General features: G+C 45.4%; 6 protein-coding genes across 6 annotated transcripts; 1 reads left to right on the top strand and 5 right to left on the bottom strand.

The window, feature by feature from the left end:
• Positions 1-257: 257 nt before the first annotated feature.
• I206_107848 (uncharacterized protein) lies at positions 258-3,625 on the bottom strand (the record flags this gene model as incomplete). The annotated part of the gene is made up of 20 exons (XM_070203611.1): positions 258-322; positions 377-806; positions 863-1,055; positions 1,120-1,182; positions 1,241-1,318; positions 1,372-1,477; positions 1,542-1,644; positions 1,699-1,712; positions 1,776-1,853; positions 1,904-1,952; positions 2,002-2,060; positions 2,116-2,134; positions 2,189-2,322; positions 2,381-2,434; positions 2,489-2,669; positions 2,729-2,902; positions 2,958-3,280; positions 3,340-3,374; positions 3,421-3,471; positions 3,522-3,625. 20 exons carry the CDS (start codon positions 3,623-3,625, stop codon positions 258-260), a joined length of 2,313 nt encoding a protein of 770 aa, XP_070059712.1.
• A 457-nt stretch (positions 3,626-4,082) lies between these two features.
• I206_107847 (uncharacterized protein) lies at positions 4,083-4,472 on the bottom strand (the record flags this gene model as incomplete). The annotated part of the gene is made up of 3 exons (XM_070203610.1): positions 4,083-4,218; positions 4,276-4,341; positions 4,402-4,472. The coding sequence occupies 3 exons, from the start codon at positions 4,470-4,472 to the stop codon at positions 4,083-4,085; spliced, it is 273 nt and encodes a 90-aa protein (XP_070059711.1).
• Positions 4,473-4,576: 104 nt separating this feature from the next.
• I206_107846 (uncharacterized protein) lies at positions 4,577-6,438 on the bottom strand (the record flags this gene model as incomplete). Its single annotated transcript, XM_019157889.2, has 9 exons — positions 4,577-4,809; positions 4,863-5,027; positions 5,089-5,181; positions 5,247-5,567; positions 5,621-5,862; positions 5,925-6,027; positions 6,075-6,122; positions 6,176-6,245; positions 6,301-6,438. 9 exons carry the CDS (start codon positions 6,436-6,438, stop codon positions 4,577-4,579), a joined length of 1,413 nt encoding a protein of 470 aa, XP_019009529.2.
• Positions 6,439-6,977: 539 nt separating this feature from the next.
• I206_107845 (uncharacterized protein) lies at positions 6,978-10,398 on the top strand (the record flags this gene model as incomplete). The annotated part of the gene is made up of 16 exons (XM_070203609.1): positions 6,978-7,173; positions 7,238-7,356; positions 7,408-7,570; positions 7,638-7,688; positions 7,741-7,751; positions 7,799-8,128; positions 8,178-8,387; positions 8,453-8,520; positions 8,586-8,647; positions 8,723-8,870; positions 8,922-9,113; positions 9,176-9,284; positions 9,343-9,587; positions 9,653-9,701; positions 9,759-9,827; positions 9,889-10,398. 16 exons carry the CDS (start codon positions 6,978-6,980, stop codon positions 10,396-10,398), a joined length of 2,532 nt encoding a protein of 843 aa, XP_070059710.1.
• A 211-nt stretch (positions 10,399-10,609) lies between these two features.
• I206_107844 (uncharacterized protein) lies at positions 10,610-13,436 on the bottom strand (the record flags this gene model as incomplete). The annotated part of the gene is made up of 15 exons (XM_070203608.1): positions 10,610-10,669; positions 10,731-10,976; positions 11,040-11,287; positions 11,337-11,386; positions 11,510-11,580; positions 11,631-11,685; positions 11,737-11,818; positions 11,876-11,897; positions 11,954-12,179; positions 12,402-12,429; positions 12,489-12,928; positions 12,984-13,059; positions 13,189-13,237; positions 13,295-13,319; positions 13,369-13,436. 15 exons carry the CDS (start codon positions 13,434-13,436, stop codon positions 10,610-10,612), a joined length of 1,746 nt encoding a protein of 581 aa, XP_070059709.1.
• A 487-nt stretch (positions 13,437-13,923) lies between these two features.
• I206_107843 (uncharacterized protein) lies at positions 13,924-16,630 on the bottom strand (the record flags this gene model as incomplete). The annotated part of the gene is made up of 12 exons (XM_070203607.1): positions 13,924-14,057; positions 14,107-14,357; positions 14,430-14,586; positions 14,649-14,672; positions 14,724-14,789; positions 14,859-14,910; positions 14,956-14,969; positions 15,099-15,348; positions 15,460-15,621; positions 15,684-15,791; positions 15,865-16,221; positions 16,481-16,630. 12 exons carry the CDS (start codon positions 16,628-16,630, stop codon positions 13,924-13,926), a joined length of 1,725 nt encoding a protein of 574 aa, XP_070059708.1.
• Positions 16,631-16,728: the final 98 nt, after the last annotated feature.

Raw genomic sequence — 16,728 nt, 5'->3', positions numbered from 1 at the left:
AACAGTCAAGTCATCTAATGCATATTCACTTGGGAGCATACCGCATGATGGTCAGCCATACATCGCGCAAAGCACGTGCTTCGTTCAATCTATAGAGCAATACCCGGCCATATAAGTGCTGAATGGCAATGATTAAGACCGAAGCGAGCGGAGCAACACTTGATCTGAATTACATCCCACCTATACCACTTTGACGAATTTCGACATAATATGAAGGTGGGTGGCATGAGATAGCTCTCCGTGTGATGGGGGTTACGCTATGACCGGTCACTGTGACCCTCCTTGTGTTCCATATTTGGGTCCAGCCCAATGTTGATCAGGACTATGAACGCCGAGCATCAATTAGTAATGAAAAGATATTGTGAACAAGACTCACAATCGTATATATCCTGGTCCTCGTTGTTCTGCATAACAGGGAGCACCGGCCCCGATTCCGTTTCTTGACGCTCAGGGACAAGAGGTAAAGTCCATTCCGCAGAGAGCCAATCTGAGAATAGTGCTTGCTCGTGCTCTACCAAATCCAGTGGTGAAGGTGCTGAATCGGAAGTGTATAAATATTCTGGTAGTTCAGATCGCCGAGTCAAGCGGGAAGCATCTGCCAGAGTAGTCGGAAAACCAAGATTATGTTCGAATAAATCAGGAATCTGTTGATGCTGTTCTTGTCTGGCTGTACTTGGCTTCTGGACTCGAACAAGTCTTGGACCAAAACCAAAAGAGGAGACGTCAATGTCAGATGCTTTGTGAAGACCATGGTGCGTTTGGCTGATGCTGCTTCTGGCTTGCTCTAGCAGAATCCTCAGCCTCGGCTGCAATTAGAAATATTAATTGATTGAATGCAGAAGCGACATCACCAATTACATACCAGATCATCTCGCGCTCTGAAACCCTCTTCTATCGTTTCAAACAGATTCACTCCATGCTCCACTTGAGCAAATGCAGCTTTAGCTAGAGAAGACTGCGGAGATCGCACGACAACAGCGGTGAAGTTGACCACAGCTGTGAAGGCATGAAAGAAGAAGATGAGAAAGCGGCATGCGATTTGCTGATTGGAAGATCTAACGGAAATACAGGGGTATTGAGTGACCGCCAGCCGTTGGTCAATACGAATACTGTACTTACAAAGCTTCTTGCAGAATCAACAATATCACTCGTGATGCCTCCAGCTCGGCAACATAGCTAAATCTGTGGTTGGGATATGATCAGCGCTATGTAACGATGTTGTGAAGAGACCGAAACATACCGGTAAGCCGACATCATCGGTTCAACAGGGTGGTCTTTCAATGCACGTGCGAAGTGGGCTCGATGTAAGAAGAGGTATCTATGCAGTCAGTCAGCGGAAGTAAGACTCGGTGCGAGTGGTCGTGAAAGTACCCCTCCATATTGAGCAGACGGAGCGTGAGTCGTTGCCAGACAACGCTGCGATGCACTTCATTATGATTGTTGTCGGTACGGAGTAGAGGTGGGAGTTCATCCTCGACTGGGGGCGATGAGATGGGTCAGGTCATTCAGCTCAAACACAGTGTGTAGCTGGCGCGACTCACAATTTCGCAAAGAATCATGTATAGCCAGTATTTGTTTATATGGCATAGGGTCCACATTGACCTGCACATCATTGACCTTGGAGAGGATTTTGCACAATCGATACTGTGTCAGAGTCAGTTGCGCCCAGAATGCACCAACACAGAACCAACCACACACCTTGTAGTGATGAACTGCGAAGGCAAGACAGCTTATCAGCTCGTAGCTCTGGTCGATAAAACAATGAGCACATTCACATAACAGTCGATCGTCTTCATCTTTCTCGTTATAGATGTATTGCGGGAGAGCACAGTCGATAGTCGCGAACGATATCACTAATTTGCTCATCAATCTCATGTTCAATAGAATCACGAGATCAGCTCACAGCGTGGTCGTGCCTGAGTCATGCACTGCAAAACGTCTTCGGTGTATATCTATTCGGGAGAACTGAATCAACGAGAAGCTTGTTTAGTCTATACTCACCTCCCAGAACACCCTCCGCCTTAGTTCAATCTCTTCGGGTGGCAGCTTCCATCGTTTACCTGTACACGGGAGTCAACCTAAGGCCGGCAGGTATGTTACCCTTAGCCCTCTTACCATCGCGATGTAAGCCCATCTGCAACAACCTTAGCTCATGTATCGGTTAAGCAAGGTCGATGGTCTCACTCACAGATTGAGCACTTCTGACCGCCATCCCTAAGCATGACCAGAATCCGAGAGTAGCTTTCGGTCCACGAAAGGAATTCGAAAGATACCTGCTCATGATGTGAATGGATTGAACAAAAAGTATAGAGTCGGTCGGGTCTGGACGTGGCCATCAATTAGAATGTCAAACAGACGATACCGTAGATCGATGACTCACCGATTGCCAACGCAATGCGCCCTAACGTAAAGAACCTTTCCGCGAACTCGTTATCTGTATGACGCCGAGTAAGCCATAATGATAGAACTACGCTTAGCGCATACTTACACGGCGGTAAGCTGAGATCCATAGCAGCACCCGTTGCCAGAATTAAGTACATCAAGCCTAGCTCGTGACTATTCAGTGCCGCTTTTGATACTGGGGAAGGGATATCTGGTGGGTATGCGCGTTGAAATATGTGTCTCCAGAAATATTCGGGATCCACACTGTAATTGAGTACCGCTGCGTCCTATACAGCAGCAAATAGCATATCAGCTGATTAGGTCTCGCAAGGAGACTAATTCCTACCTCGAAGTATATCACAGCCCACTTGGTAGCGTCTGCCTTTTGAGGTAATAACTGACTGAGTTTATCCACAGTAGGAGGGGCTGCAGCTGGCAAGGGGAAAGTGTCAAGCCAGCCCGTCGGTAAATCTGTCCGCACGGATGGTGAGATTCTCTGCGAGCTATTACCATCGAGATGCTACGATTTATTGATCAGCTTATGCAAATATGACGGTAAGATCTCAGTCACGCACAAGGTGATAATGAGCGCCGGCATTACCGAAGAACGAGGATGAACCGGGTTCCTCTCCAACGATCAATTGACCATCCTCTATATCACCATCGCTGCTCGGACCTCTACTTCCTGATACTACATCTATCTCTTGCCAATTCGGATTCGTCTTTTCTGGGGTTGATCTGTCTATTGGTACTTGATTGTCTGCAGGAACAGTTAAATCATCTGTTGTGGGGTGAATTTCGAAGCCCTGTCGTTGAGCTTCTTTCAGTATCTTTTCCAACTGCATATTCCTCATTTTCAAGATCTCGATCTCTTTTTCGACCTGGAGGTATTGACTTCCTGGGCACGAGGATCGGCATTAGGATGATTAGGCTACAAAGCGAATGGAACAGACTGACCCCGTACCGGTCTCATCTGTCCATTCGGACACATACTACAAAGACTCAGCAAATGAAAATAAATCAGGTAGTACGACTCACGACTCTATACCTCTTTTGCGACAATTCGCGCATGGAAATTTACGATCGCATCTGATTCCATCATCAGCTCCAATCCTCGATCAGTATCGAAATAGACTGACTTCCACTTCATCCGTCTACATTCCATACAGCTGACTATTGGTTGATGACGAGTGGGTTTGCGAGTCGGCCCAGTCGAGGAGGGTGCTGACTGTGATCCGGTCATGATGATAGTGATTCCACTTGCATCGGCTGCAGAAACCAAGCGGTTGTACAAGAAGGTTGGGTTCTGATATATGATTATCATTCAAGAGATTTTCCTGTAGCTTATCCGAAATTATGAGATGTGAACACTCGCACGGACTTGTCCGTCGGGAATTGGACGGAGTCTAATTTACCGCATCATGGGTCGAAATCTGAACATTGATAGATGCATACTTGGTCTTCTCGAAAGAAGAATTTACCAAACCTGCTACATAGACGAAACCCACCTGTGAACGAGAAGCGCAATCACAAGATACTACGGATAAAAAACGAATACCTCACCAAAAACAGCCAGTGCTGAAAGATTCTTTTAGAGCGTACGACAATGAGAAAACCCCAGGAGACAAGCATTCACAAACAAATTGAAATCACCGGGACAGGATTTTCGAGTAAATGTATATCGCAGAGGGATCATGTCTTTAAGCATCGACTTTCTCCACCACTCGACCGTCCTGTTCGACGACGACCTTGTCAACCTTGAGAGAAGCTTTGACGGGATTAGGTTGATTGTAAACCCATTCAAGTTGTTCAATTGTTCGGCCTTGGGACTCGACACTGCCCGTGTTTGTGATCAGCTCACCGACTTGCTGAGACTCGAAGGGAGAGACTTACCAGAATAGATACCAAAGCAAAGCTTCAACGCAATCCCATCCCACGAAGATATAGATGTATTTGTACCTATACATGTCGTGTTTTAGCATCCTGACGTCGTCGATGAGTCTCAAAGGTCCCACTTACCCGATGTTGTTGAGTGCGATTGGTCCGGCGAATTGATTGATGACTAAAGAACAGGTCAGCCGCTCGGTCATACACAATAGTGTCTTGTGGAGCATCATCAAATAACTCACATCCACTAAATTAAGGGTCGTTAGCGTTCTGCCCAAATGTCATGACATTGGAAGAGAATGCAAACTTACACAGCATTCACGATGAAACCATATGCGGCCAATCCCTTGGCTCTGATGTTGGTATCGAGCGCTTCGCAAGGTAATACACCTTGAAGAGGGGTGTAGGTGAAAGAGTTGACAATGTTGAAGAGGAAGTAAGCTGCCAAAGCTCCTTGGGCTACACTCTTGCTGACGTTTTCACCTTGCGAATCGAGTTTGGCGGAAAGACCAGAATTAATACCGAGTGTGATAGCACAAGCTGTAGAAGGATTTGTGAGTATATGGAGGTGTGTTGTAAGTAATTCAGCTTACCGAGGGTACCGAAAACCAGGACTGGCCTTCTAGGCATCCTGTCGGTAAGGGACGTAGCTGTAAGAGCACCAATAGCAGATACAACCGAGTTGAGTAAATTGTAGCCCAGCTGTTGAGGTACACTGTGGATTCCCAAATTGTTGTAGATAACGGTGTTGAAGTAGCCTGAGTAATAACGAGTCTATCAGACTTGTCTCGCTCTCGGTTATTGTTATAAAGTACTCACCCAAACCGTTTCCTGAGAATTGACCAAAAACACCAATCATGATCACTTGAGCCATTCTCCATCGACCATTGTGAGTGGTGAAAAGCGGTCGGTCTGTCCAAATTCGCAGGCAGCGTCAGCCAGACAGTCTTCTCCATTTAGGACTGCTGGGTACTCACAATCCCACCATACTTTGTCTGTACCGTCTATTTTGATGTTTTCTCTCATTTCTTCGATTTCAAGAGCTACAAGCTTGGAATTGGGATCGCCTCCACCATGATAGGCTACCAAGAATTGGAAAGCTTCGTCCTCTCTGCCATTGGCGATCAAGTATCGAGGTGATTCTGGGATGAACCAAACACCGACTATTACGATTAAGCAAGCGAATGCTTGGAAGATTAAGGGCAATTGCCAAGACAGATTGGAGTTGATGTTGTTACATCCATAAGTCACTGCGGCAGCTGGAATAGAACCACCGAACCATCCACAATTGTAAAAACCTATCAAGCTTTACATCAGCGACGAGTTGCATATGGAACAAAGTCGAACGTACCGGTACATCTTCCTCGCCAATGAGGAGGAGCGATTTCAATGGAATAAGCAGGAGCGGCAACAGTCATGATGGCGATACCAAAACCAAGGACAAAACGGGCGACGACGAACTGAGCCACATGTTTTGCGGTGGCAGCGATGATCATACCAGTGATGATTACGAAACTTCCACCAAGCATAGCTCGTCTTCGACCGAATTTATCAGAGAGGACAGCTGCGAAAGGTGCACCGACCATCGCACCGCTAAGATAGGTATCAATACCTTGTAATGCCATACGATGGAGGCCCAAATCACTAGCACTTACACAGTATATAACGAGAAGATGACGGAGACTTTAGGACCGGTAGTACCACTATGGAAAGTATTTTGGAAGTGAGGCATTGCCAGTACCGCAGTCATGAGGGAACCTTGAGGACAATTAGCCATCATATCGTTATGGTCAAAGTCCGCTCACCATCGTAACCATTGGCACAAGCGCAACAGAAAGAGACAAAAACGGCGACTGGACTTGAGGGTCAGCATACTATCCGATGATTACGCGCAAGCATCGCTTACAGTAAAGGTGGATCGATCGTCTACTCCATCGAGGAATGTTACTCTCTTGAATAGCAGCGTATAGCTCGGCCTGTAATGAGCATACCTTCAGTACCTATCGGTCACTTCTCAAAGCTATTACCTACGTTTGCAACATCCTTGACGTGTGCATCGGGGTCGATCCCTGTTTTAGATATATGAGGTATGGTCTCGTGATGGCCGACCGACTTGAAATCTTTTTCTTGAAGATCTCCAGACTCAGAAGTAACTTGATGAAGCGACATATTGGAAGATTAGTTCTTTGCCCGCTGACTCTTTCCTCAAGGTTTCTTGCTATGAGTTACTGAGTAGCATGATAAGACTGTTCTCCAGGTTTCGTCGAGAGCATTTATAGCCAAAAGTCATGATGTCCAAGATGAGCTTCAATTCAAAAGACCCGTTTAGCGGCCCGATTGGCCCAAAATGTCCTAGCGCCTAAAAGTAGTCATGGTAAATTTTTCTTTTTTCGAGATTTGTGATTACGTTGGTCTCGGTACTTCGGGTAGATCGTGACATTCTTTCAAAAGAGCATGTCAGCTGTCTGTTCCTAACGGATCATTTGAATGCCGGCAGATGGCGGGTTCCCCAGCTACGGGCAATTATTTCGCTTATTTAACGTCAATTTACCTGAAATGGGCCGATTCGTGGAGCTCCGATACCGATAAGAGAGTACAAACGGCGTTCATGCTGAAGTGGAGGTTTTCTAGTCTGTTTTTTCATTCAAGAAGTTAGGTTAATTGCTCTTTTTCTCTTTTCTCCTTGTTCAGTACTGCAAGCAACAACGATGAAGTTGTCATCCCCAAGACGAACAACCACTCTGAAGACTGGCTGGTCCTTCAGTCAGGTGACTTCCGAATATAGCAAAGACGTTGAGGAAACATGGCATCCATGCCCTATACCTACTTCGGTGCATGTCGAGCTGAAAAAGCTGGGTATCATACCTGACCCCTACAAAGACTTGAATGAATGGAAAGTACAGTGTATGTATCACTCAAGGTTCCTTACAAGTGGATGCGAATGCTCAGAGAAGTACACATTATTTAGGGATACAAGAAGCCGACTGGGTGTTCAAGACTTCATTTCATGTCGGAGAAGATCAATTGGCTTCGCAACATCTTGATATCATCTTCGATGGGCTAGACACATACTGTACCATCAAACTGGTTGGTCGATCGTCTCTAATCCCTGGGCCATGGTAAGCTGATATTTTGCAGAACGGTCAAATCGTTGGTGAAGTCGACAATATGTTCATGTCACACCGGATTGACGTGAAGGAAGTTATACAAGCGAAAGATAATCACCTCGAATTGCATTTTAAGAGTCCTTGGCATGAGGCTCGCAAGGCTGAAGAAGCAAACGGAGGTTCAAAGTTTTTATGTCCGTCTTCTTCATCTTCCTCCATATCCCCGTTGGACGAGGCTAAGTCTCTCTCTTATGTGTGCAGGGAATGGCGCATCAAACCGTCTGTATTCACGTAAAGCTCAATATGGCTGGGGTGAGTTGTCGGTGATCGAACTACCATGGTTCCCAGCTAACTTCTTTGCCAGGGTGGGATTGGGTAAGACTACTCTCGTCGAAATATGAAAAAGGCTGAAGGAAATATAGGGTCCAGTTATGATGACCGTCGGGCCATGGAAAGACATCCACCTTGAAGCTTACGATGCGCGTCTTGAAGACGTCCGAGTTGACACTACTTTAAGCGGAGCGGGTTACGACCACGCTACCCTGGAGGCTCATTTCTCCACCTCCGGTAAAGCGGAGCTCAAACTTGATCTCGAGCTACAGGATATCAGCGGAAAAGTGATTCGTTCAGTTCAATCGCATCCGGCCGAAGATGTACTCAACTGGAATCTTGGTCAGGAAGTCAAAGGTTGGTATCCGATTGGATATGGTGATCAGAATTTGTATCAGCTCAAGATAGAATTAAAGGATGCTGTGAGTGGAGACATATACATCGAAGTTAGAATGCTAAATCTGGACACAGAAAGGTACACCTCTTGATGTCGTTACGCGTCGGGTGGCATTCAGATCAGCCCAGCTCATACAAGAACCGCTGGAAGGTCAGGAAGGAACAAGCTTTGTTTTCGAAATCAACGGAATCAGGATTTTCTGTGGAGGTAGTAATTGGATTCCAGCAGACTCGTTCTTGACGGAAGTTGAGCCACTTCGGTACCGCAAGTGGATTGATTTAATGGTATGTGTGAAGAAGGGCAAAGCAGTCTTGACTGATTTGTGAGCCGCACTAATACTTCGAGACAGGTACGAGGCAACCAGAATATGCTAAGAGTTTGGGGCGGAGGGATTTACGAATCTGAAGAACTGTACGAGTAAGTCATGCAATGAAAAATGATTAATATGTTTATTATGAGGACTTAAATCTGTGCCTTGACAGTGCATGCGATGAAGCGGGTATCCTGGTCTGGCAAGATTTCATGTTCGGCTGCGGATTGGTGAGTAGTTCTACGCCTCGAAGAGAGCTAATATAGTAGTATCCCTCATACCCAAAACTTAATGCGAGTATTGAAGCAGAAGCAGAGCAAGCCGTGAAAAGATTGCGAGATCATCCTTCTGTCGTCATTTTTGCTGGAAACAATGAAGATTACGCTTTGGCGGAAAGTATCGATGTCATGGATTATAATGACAATTCCGGAGATTACATGAAGTCTAAATTCCCTGCGTAAGTTAGAGGTAGTTCGAGCGATGGTCGGAGCTGATATAATAATGATAGACGACAAATTTATGAAATCATACTTCCTGAAGTGGTGAAACGGTTCTCCCATATAGAGTATCGTCGAAGTAGTCCGTACGGAGGCAAAACGTCGAGTGATCAAACAGTAGGCGATATACATCAATGGAACGTATGGCACGGTACTCAAGAGCCATGGTCAAATTGGGACAAACTTGCCGGCCGTTTTGTCTCGTAAGTTTGATACTACTTTCATCCTCATCCGATACATTCTGATCAATAATGCGATTCTCCAGAGAATTTGGAATGCAAGGCTATCCAGATTTAAGGACTGTCAATGAGTGGTCTGATGATAAAAGTCAATTGTTCCCACAATCGCGAGTATCGGTCAATCATAATAAAGCGGTAAGTTTTGATCACTCATTCATTCATCATCGATTAAAACTGATTGACGCGGAAACAGGATGGATTTGAACGTCGACTTGAACTTTATCTCATGGAAAATTTCCGCCATTCATTCGATATGCCAGGATATGTTTACTATACCCAAATTATGCAAGCTGAATGTCTAGGAGCTGCATACCGATTATGGAGACGGAACTTCAAAGGTCGAGGAAAAGAATATACATCAGGAGCTTTGGTTTGGCAATTAAACGATTGTTGGCCTTGTGTTTCGTGGGGTATTGCAGATTATTACTTGAGACCCAAGTGAGTTCAGAAAGTTTCAATCAAATCATACAAAACGACGATGGCTGATTCAATTTGGGATTTAGACCAGCATTCTTCACTATAGCAAGAGAGCTTAGACCTTTCACGGTCGGAGTGAGTCCGCAAGTTCTTGTAAGGTATCTGAGCTGACAGGTCCAATTCAATGTCAAGTTGACCCGAAAGGAAGTGAAAAAGTTGCGAGACAAAGAGACATCAGCATTTTTCGAGATATCCGAAAAGGTAAGTCAATCTTGTATCCTCAATTTCAGGCAGACATGCTCATTGCTGTATGTGGATGTAGCTCGAAATTTGGGCTTGTAATTCCAGTCTTGAGCCAGTGGAAGTCATAGTTCGACTCGAGACATTCAATCTGTCTACTAGTCACAGAGATCAGCTTACTTTCAATGCTCGACTGGACGCAAATGCATCAACCGAAATATGGTCTGGAGATCTTCCTGGACAACCAATTCGTCATGATGAAGCTTCATCTCCCCATCCTATCGTAGTACAGGCTCGATTATATCTTAAAGCCAAACCTGACATCGTTGAGGCTCGATATTCAAGCTGGCCTGAACCATACAAGTATCTTGATTTCCCTGATCCTGTTTTGAAGCTATCATCGCATGACGGTGAAGTTAGAATTTCTTGTGAGAAACCCGTAAAAGGACTCGTGCTAGATGTCGATGGAGATGAGGTCGAATGGTCAGATCAAGCTTTAGACTTATTCCCTGATGATGAACAAGTTGTACATGCTAAAGGATTGAAGGGGCGAACGGTGAATTATCGATTTGTAGGCGATGGGTCTGCTTAATTTAGATTGATAGAAATTGATATGGAATTCCGAAAATATGTTCATGCATAAGATACTACAATGACAATGGTGTGGTACAGGGCAATGGTCTACCTAATGGTGAATCAATTTCCCGAGAAGACTTTGCGCATAAAATCATACAGAGAACAACGTGGACCTGAGATTTTGCTCAATGTTACTTTTCTGAGCACTTCAGCAAAAACTGGTGTACTTACCAATAATCTTCATCGTTCAAAGCGGTAGTCTCATCAGGCATAACCATAAATTGTTGCTACAGTTTCGAATTAATATCAAGAAAATTGGGATCGAGTTTCTCGTGAGAATGAACTCACCAACTGCGCCATGAAGTCCGGTTGTTCTCCACCAAGCATCCCATCGCTTATTCCAGCTTGTTCACGCATCGGCGAACCAGCTTTAGATTCCATTCCTATTGCTCTGAGGGTACGCTGAACGAATCGAGCCACGTAAGCTGGCGCAGTATTGTGTTCCATTCCAGCAGCTCGAGTATAGGCCGTCAATATACGTCGTAAAAGATTGATTATGAGAGTTTTTTGCGTTAGACTTGATAAATGAAACATCTAAAATTACCCATTGAGCACAAACTCCGTTCGAAAACGAGATGCAAATTGAGAAAAGCTCACTTTACGGAGTAATACCGTTAGAGAAGAAGCCATGACTGAACTCGTATCTTGCATGATTTCTAGATCTCCATTGTTCGCCACTTCATCAATCTGGTCTGTTATTCTCGAAGCGTAGGAGAGGCACGCGTCAATTCTGATAGGATCATTGGGCGAAGCTTCGAGATAGTGTCGTTTCAATACCAGCATGAAATCCAGTGTTGACCATAATCCTACATGCTCTTTCTCGTATTCGAAACCGATTGGTGGAGCTACCAGAACCCTCGTCAGTATATCCCAATCAACCTGATTCCGACTTACCCTCTTTCCTCCAATATCTACACAATAAAGCTTCACTTTGAGCCAAAACACTATCCAAAGCTGCATCATTGTATGCGGAGGACTGTGTAGTTGAATCGCAGATTGCACGCCATTGATCTTTGAGTTTACATAGCCTAAGTGAGTTAGCCGTTGCTCGCGCTTTTCGTGCTTACTCTATGGATGAAGCCAGATGCACGTCAACCGATGGACCAATGTAGGTGTGCTCTCTGGCCCAATTTGCGGGCTAAAGTATTTTGGTCAATTGTCGTCGATTATGCGCACGCAAATACTTACATCCATCAAGTGATTGGGTTGTATGACAGCCGGAAGGCCGTACATATGACTCAGCCTGCATCAAGTTTCAGCTGGCGATGCTGATCCAGGGAAGTAAAGCACTCACGATCTGTCGAAACCTTGATTTGAATCCATATTAGTGACCCGTATACATATAAGGAGCCAAACACGGAACTTACAGAACAAGCCTGAGCAGATCATTGGCAATCAGTACAGCTTCGACATGGTAGGACGTGGAGACTTACACATCCAGGTCCTTTCTGCATTCTGTAGCTCAGAACGAGATTCAGAAAATCTTCACTTCCCTAGTCAAATTGACTCACCAGGATTTTCCTCGCAGCCGTGTCATCTTTAGGTAACGATTGGGTCCTTGGCACATGCCAATATAGCTGATATCCCATCCGTATAGCTATCCCGATCTTTCTCCATGACGATGTGTCCGCTGGTAATTTCCAATACATCAGGATCATTATCGATTGAACAACCGCTACATCAGTGACTCCGTTATTGATTGAACGAGTGAGCAAGGTTTGAGCGTGTGAAAGAAGACTATGATGAAGGTCAGGCCGCGAGAACTTCGAAGCGACGGCGATGACAGCAGTGAATAGGACAGTGGACGTCCGACGAAGATAAGAGAGGGTGTGCACTGATATTTTTTTAGCTCTCGTCGGATCTAGGAAAACTTACGCTTATAATCGAGCACAGCGACAAGATGATTCAGACGATCATGAAACCTTCATGTCAGTCTATATACGTCTTTGAAAGACTTACAGTTTGACCAAAGCCGTAGCCTCCGCTTCTGAGAGTATCATCAAGTGCACTGATCATCAGTACTGATTGTATGTTAATATGACTCACCTGGATCATCTCTCAGTTCACTAAGCGAATTCTCATCGCCCTCAATTGTAGGGCTCTTTGGAGTATTATTCAAAAAGAATGGAGCGTTGGGGCCAGCAAGATGTATTGGCCGGTCTGCAGGATCAAGGTATTCTGACAAATCCAGATTCCGATTTGGTCCTGTGGCCTCTGCTTCAGATGAGAGTGGTGACGATTGAGCTACTGGAAAGGATGGAATGGCGTCGGGCTGAGCGATAATCATATGATGCAGATTGGAGTTGGTGGTGAGTGTGGGGGCTAGATTATGATGTATTTCGTTGGTGTTAATACCGTTGGACGAAGAAGGGAGGATATCCTGGCTAAAATGTCCGAGACTCCTTTCCATTGACCAAAATGAATGAGCAGGATCTAGGCTCGACGCACTAGCGAGTGGAGGTGTGTATGAAGTAGTTTTACTGTTGCTATGGGACAGATATCAGTGCTGAGCTGTTTGGGACAAGCGATGAAAGCACATACCCATTGCTACTCTCGCGTCTTGGTCTACCTCGACGCTTGTTAATCGGAGGCGCTGTGCATGCAAGACCGTACCGCACTGGAACCGAGTGAAAAGTCAGCATCTGTCCCATATCCCATCATCCGGGATTCTGGCATAAAGTGCAAGTAGATAGGCGTGGATTGTCGGCAGATTTAGGATGCACGAGAAAGGCTCAATTTGACTTACAACATCGCATACACGCGTGATCCAAACCTTCATTCCTCAAGCATCGCACCTTAAAAGTCGCATTAGCTCGTATCTAAATCCCCTAAGATCATCGGAGCGTAATCACCTTGTTCTGTCTACAAGCTGCGCAGCTATCAGAGGTGTCAGCCTAGAAGGGGTGATACAATTCTTATTACTCACGCCAGCTTGGATCTGGTTGAAGATGAACCTGCAACGCCATTCGTGAAAATATCTCCGGTTACTGACATGTGGTGAGCCTGTTGTATCTATGTATCCCCTTTTAAATTGAACGAGGTCTTCAGTATCATTCGAAAAACATGACAAGTCTAAGAAGATGTTTTCGATGATCCTTGAAAAGGGGATCTTGGGGTTTCCGGTGTTTACCCTGATTGTCCCGTGGAGTCACATCACAAGGCCCACGTGAATGCCGCACCGGTAACACTATGTCAAATGAAGCGACAGCCGCTATTGTCAAACAAAATTACATTTTTTCATACGCATCACTGCCAAGGACGACATCTGAAGTTCGCGCTGAAGCTCGAGAATACTTCTCGCCGTTATCGCTACTCAACCCAGACTACAAAATCCAATGTGGATAGTTCAATACTTGTCGTGTGGACAATTAGGCTCCGAATTCCGATGCAAGTTAGCTCTCAAATTTGGCTTTGAACAAGCTGTACACGAATATATATACATATGTAGTCCTCAGTCCATAATCCCATACAATGATGATAATCAGACCAATGGCCAGACATCAGGGTAACATTCAACCTGCAGAAAATTAGCGCTGCCTTCAGGAAGGTACTGATCGAATGTCGATAGAAATTGATCTATGTCGATCGCCTCGAGTGTTGCACTTGGTGGCCCAGCTATCAATTTACCTTAGCAAAGCCATTGCATCAGCATTTAGTCACTTACCGTTACCTTTCAGCCTTTCCTTCACATATGCAAAAAAGGCATCAACATCCAGCTGACCTTTTCGCACTCCTAGTGTATGCCAGAAATGATCCACCGAATCCAGTATTGCTGTGATGGGCGGGAGGAGTGCGGAAAAGTCGTCAATGCATATGCGCTGGATTTGAGACCTGATATGATGGATTATTGAGTCGCTCATAAGGGAATCGATAGCTTGGATTATGACTGCTCCTACGATCCAGCGCCTCATGAATCTGTCAAGTCGTAAAGTGTCAACACAATTCCCTGAAGGGCTTCATGATCGATCAGAGTTGAATGAGACTCACCCAGGTCGAAGATCAGGCCAATTGGCCATTGTGACCTGAATGTCTAGTATTCTTTGAGCACTACTGACGCTAGCCGATGTAGAGAGCCTCCAACGGTCGTCGCGAAATCCTCGGATCATTGACGAGCGATGTATTCGAATTAATCGATAATGTAGACCTGTTCCGAGTCGATTTGAGTTGAGTATCTTTCTCAAAGCTCACAAGGTCCATCCGACTTACTACACGACAACGTGTTCATCATCCCTATCATGGGGTTCAGCAGTTATTTTGTTCCTTCGGAATTGGAATACTGACAGCTTTGTGCAGTAGATGGAATGGTAGGCATATGATCGAGGAGCCTCTGTAAAGCCGTGTGCTGTGCTATAGTATTATTCAACGACATGTGATCTGAACAAGATCAGCGCCACTTCCTTCTGAGCGATCACTTACGATTCCTCTCCATCTCAAAATCCCGGATGATATCCGCAAAGGAAGATCCGATCTGCATTTGAGTTGATCAGACATGGTAAGAGGTACTGGCACTCACTCTTGACAAGCTAGCTTCCGTCATGAGCCTCGGGGGTCGCTCGCGAATCTGTTGCTTGATCGCATAGTCCAGGTCATTATTGTTGCAAGGCCGTTCACGGTAATCTGCAGAAAGTCAGCGACGATCGAGCCATGTCAACTTACCGCTATTGGTCAATCTCCACAGGCCAGGCCTTTTGAAGATGGTCCCATCCAGGAAATTAAGAAGATGATACAGCTGCTTGCACAGCTCGATTTGATGTGGTGGCTCAAGTCCGTCTAGGGATGGCTCAGATGTGAGGGCGAAAGGGAGGGTATCTTCGATTGAATCTAATTCCAGCCACTGAGCTGTTGTGATAGCGTTATCAAGGTACCTCAATGCGACATTTGCTTGGTCCGTGGAATGTCCAAAATGCTACACTATCAGTGGTCTATTCGAGCTGAGCTGGGACTTACAAAGAGGAATACGAAATACAAGATCGATACCTAAAAGACATGAGCTGCCTAATGGTCGCACGAAACTTACCTGCACATGTCCAATTTGAGGCCTTGACAGGTAATCTGAAGCTTCTAGAACTTTCACGCTGGCATGATGTAAGGTGGAAGGCAATGACTGGAGCTCAGAGCCAAAGAGTTGTATGTCTTGGCCAATCTTAAAAGTAGGGAACTTGATGGCGAAAGCTAAGACCTGCCAGGCAGCTTCCTTCAGTAAGAAGTGCGTATATAGCACAGCAGCCAAACAAGACAAACCATCAGATACTCAGCAAACCATAGAGGATCGACATTCTTTTCTAGATCATCTAAGCCAAGGATGGCGTATTCACTGAATTTCAAGCGAAAAGCCTGCTGTGCAATGACCTGGAACAGAGGTAGGTCCTCCGTAAGCCAAGTTATCCGATGGTTGAATTAAGCTGCATTGAGAAGAACTCACATGCCAAGAACCATTGATAGGTCCTTCGAAGAACGCATCTACCAGTCTCTGTGAGTCAGGAGCATTCGGGAGTAGTTGAGGTAAAACCGTTAGAAGACTGGGATCTATCGAAGAAGCGGTGAATAGTGAAGACAAAGGGAAGATTGATGAGACTCGAGGAGCCGTCCGGTGGTCTATCTTATCGGTAGGATGGAGAGTTTCTGTAAGTCCTGGTCGCACACCTGGACCAACAACAAAATGTTCTAGATCGATAGCTGCGGATTCTAGATTGTCTGGGAGATGGAATTGAGCGGCACGCATGGGAGGTGGTGCTGTTCTATTGGTCAGAGTATCGACGAGTCGTTCGAGTCGATCTATCTGTGCTCGGAGCACATCAGTGTCATTGTGTGCTATTGATGGGCCAGAATCGGAGCAGTGAGCGTCTGGCGAAGCACTCCGAATAACAATGGGGATTAGTCGGTTACTCCATTGACCACTCATACTTGATAGACTCACGTGATCAGGCCTTCCCATTTACAATCTTGAGGTTTTCCTCGTCTGGCACACGAGTCGCATGGAGTTTTACCCAGAGCGGAACACTGCTTATTCAGCTATTGATCAATATGAATTAACTCACTTTCGTCTTTCTCCTTTTACATTCCGTACAACTCAGTGCGCGTCTTGCTGGCCTTTCCTCAATCGCGCTGATCGATCCATTCCGCTTCTTCGTTGATTTGATTGACGAGACCGTAGCTCTCTCAACGGATGTTCGACTGTGCTTTGTCATCTTGTATGTATCATGCATATATGATTACTAAGATGGAAGAAGTCAAAAAGATAAGCTTCTTATTTTGTCTACCAAGTGATTACGAGGATACCCGTGCC

Source organism: Kwoniella pini, chromosome 11, assembly GCF_000512605.2.
Source record: "Kwoniella pini CBS 10737 chromosome 11, complete sequence".
NCBI lineage: Eukaryota > Fungi > Basidiomycota > Tremellomycetes > Tremellales > Cryptococcaceae > Kwoniella > Kwoniella pini.
This window is presented reverse-complemented; position numbering and strand designations above follow the sequence as displayed.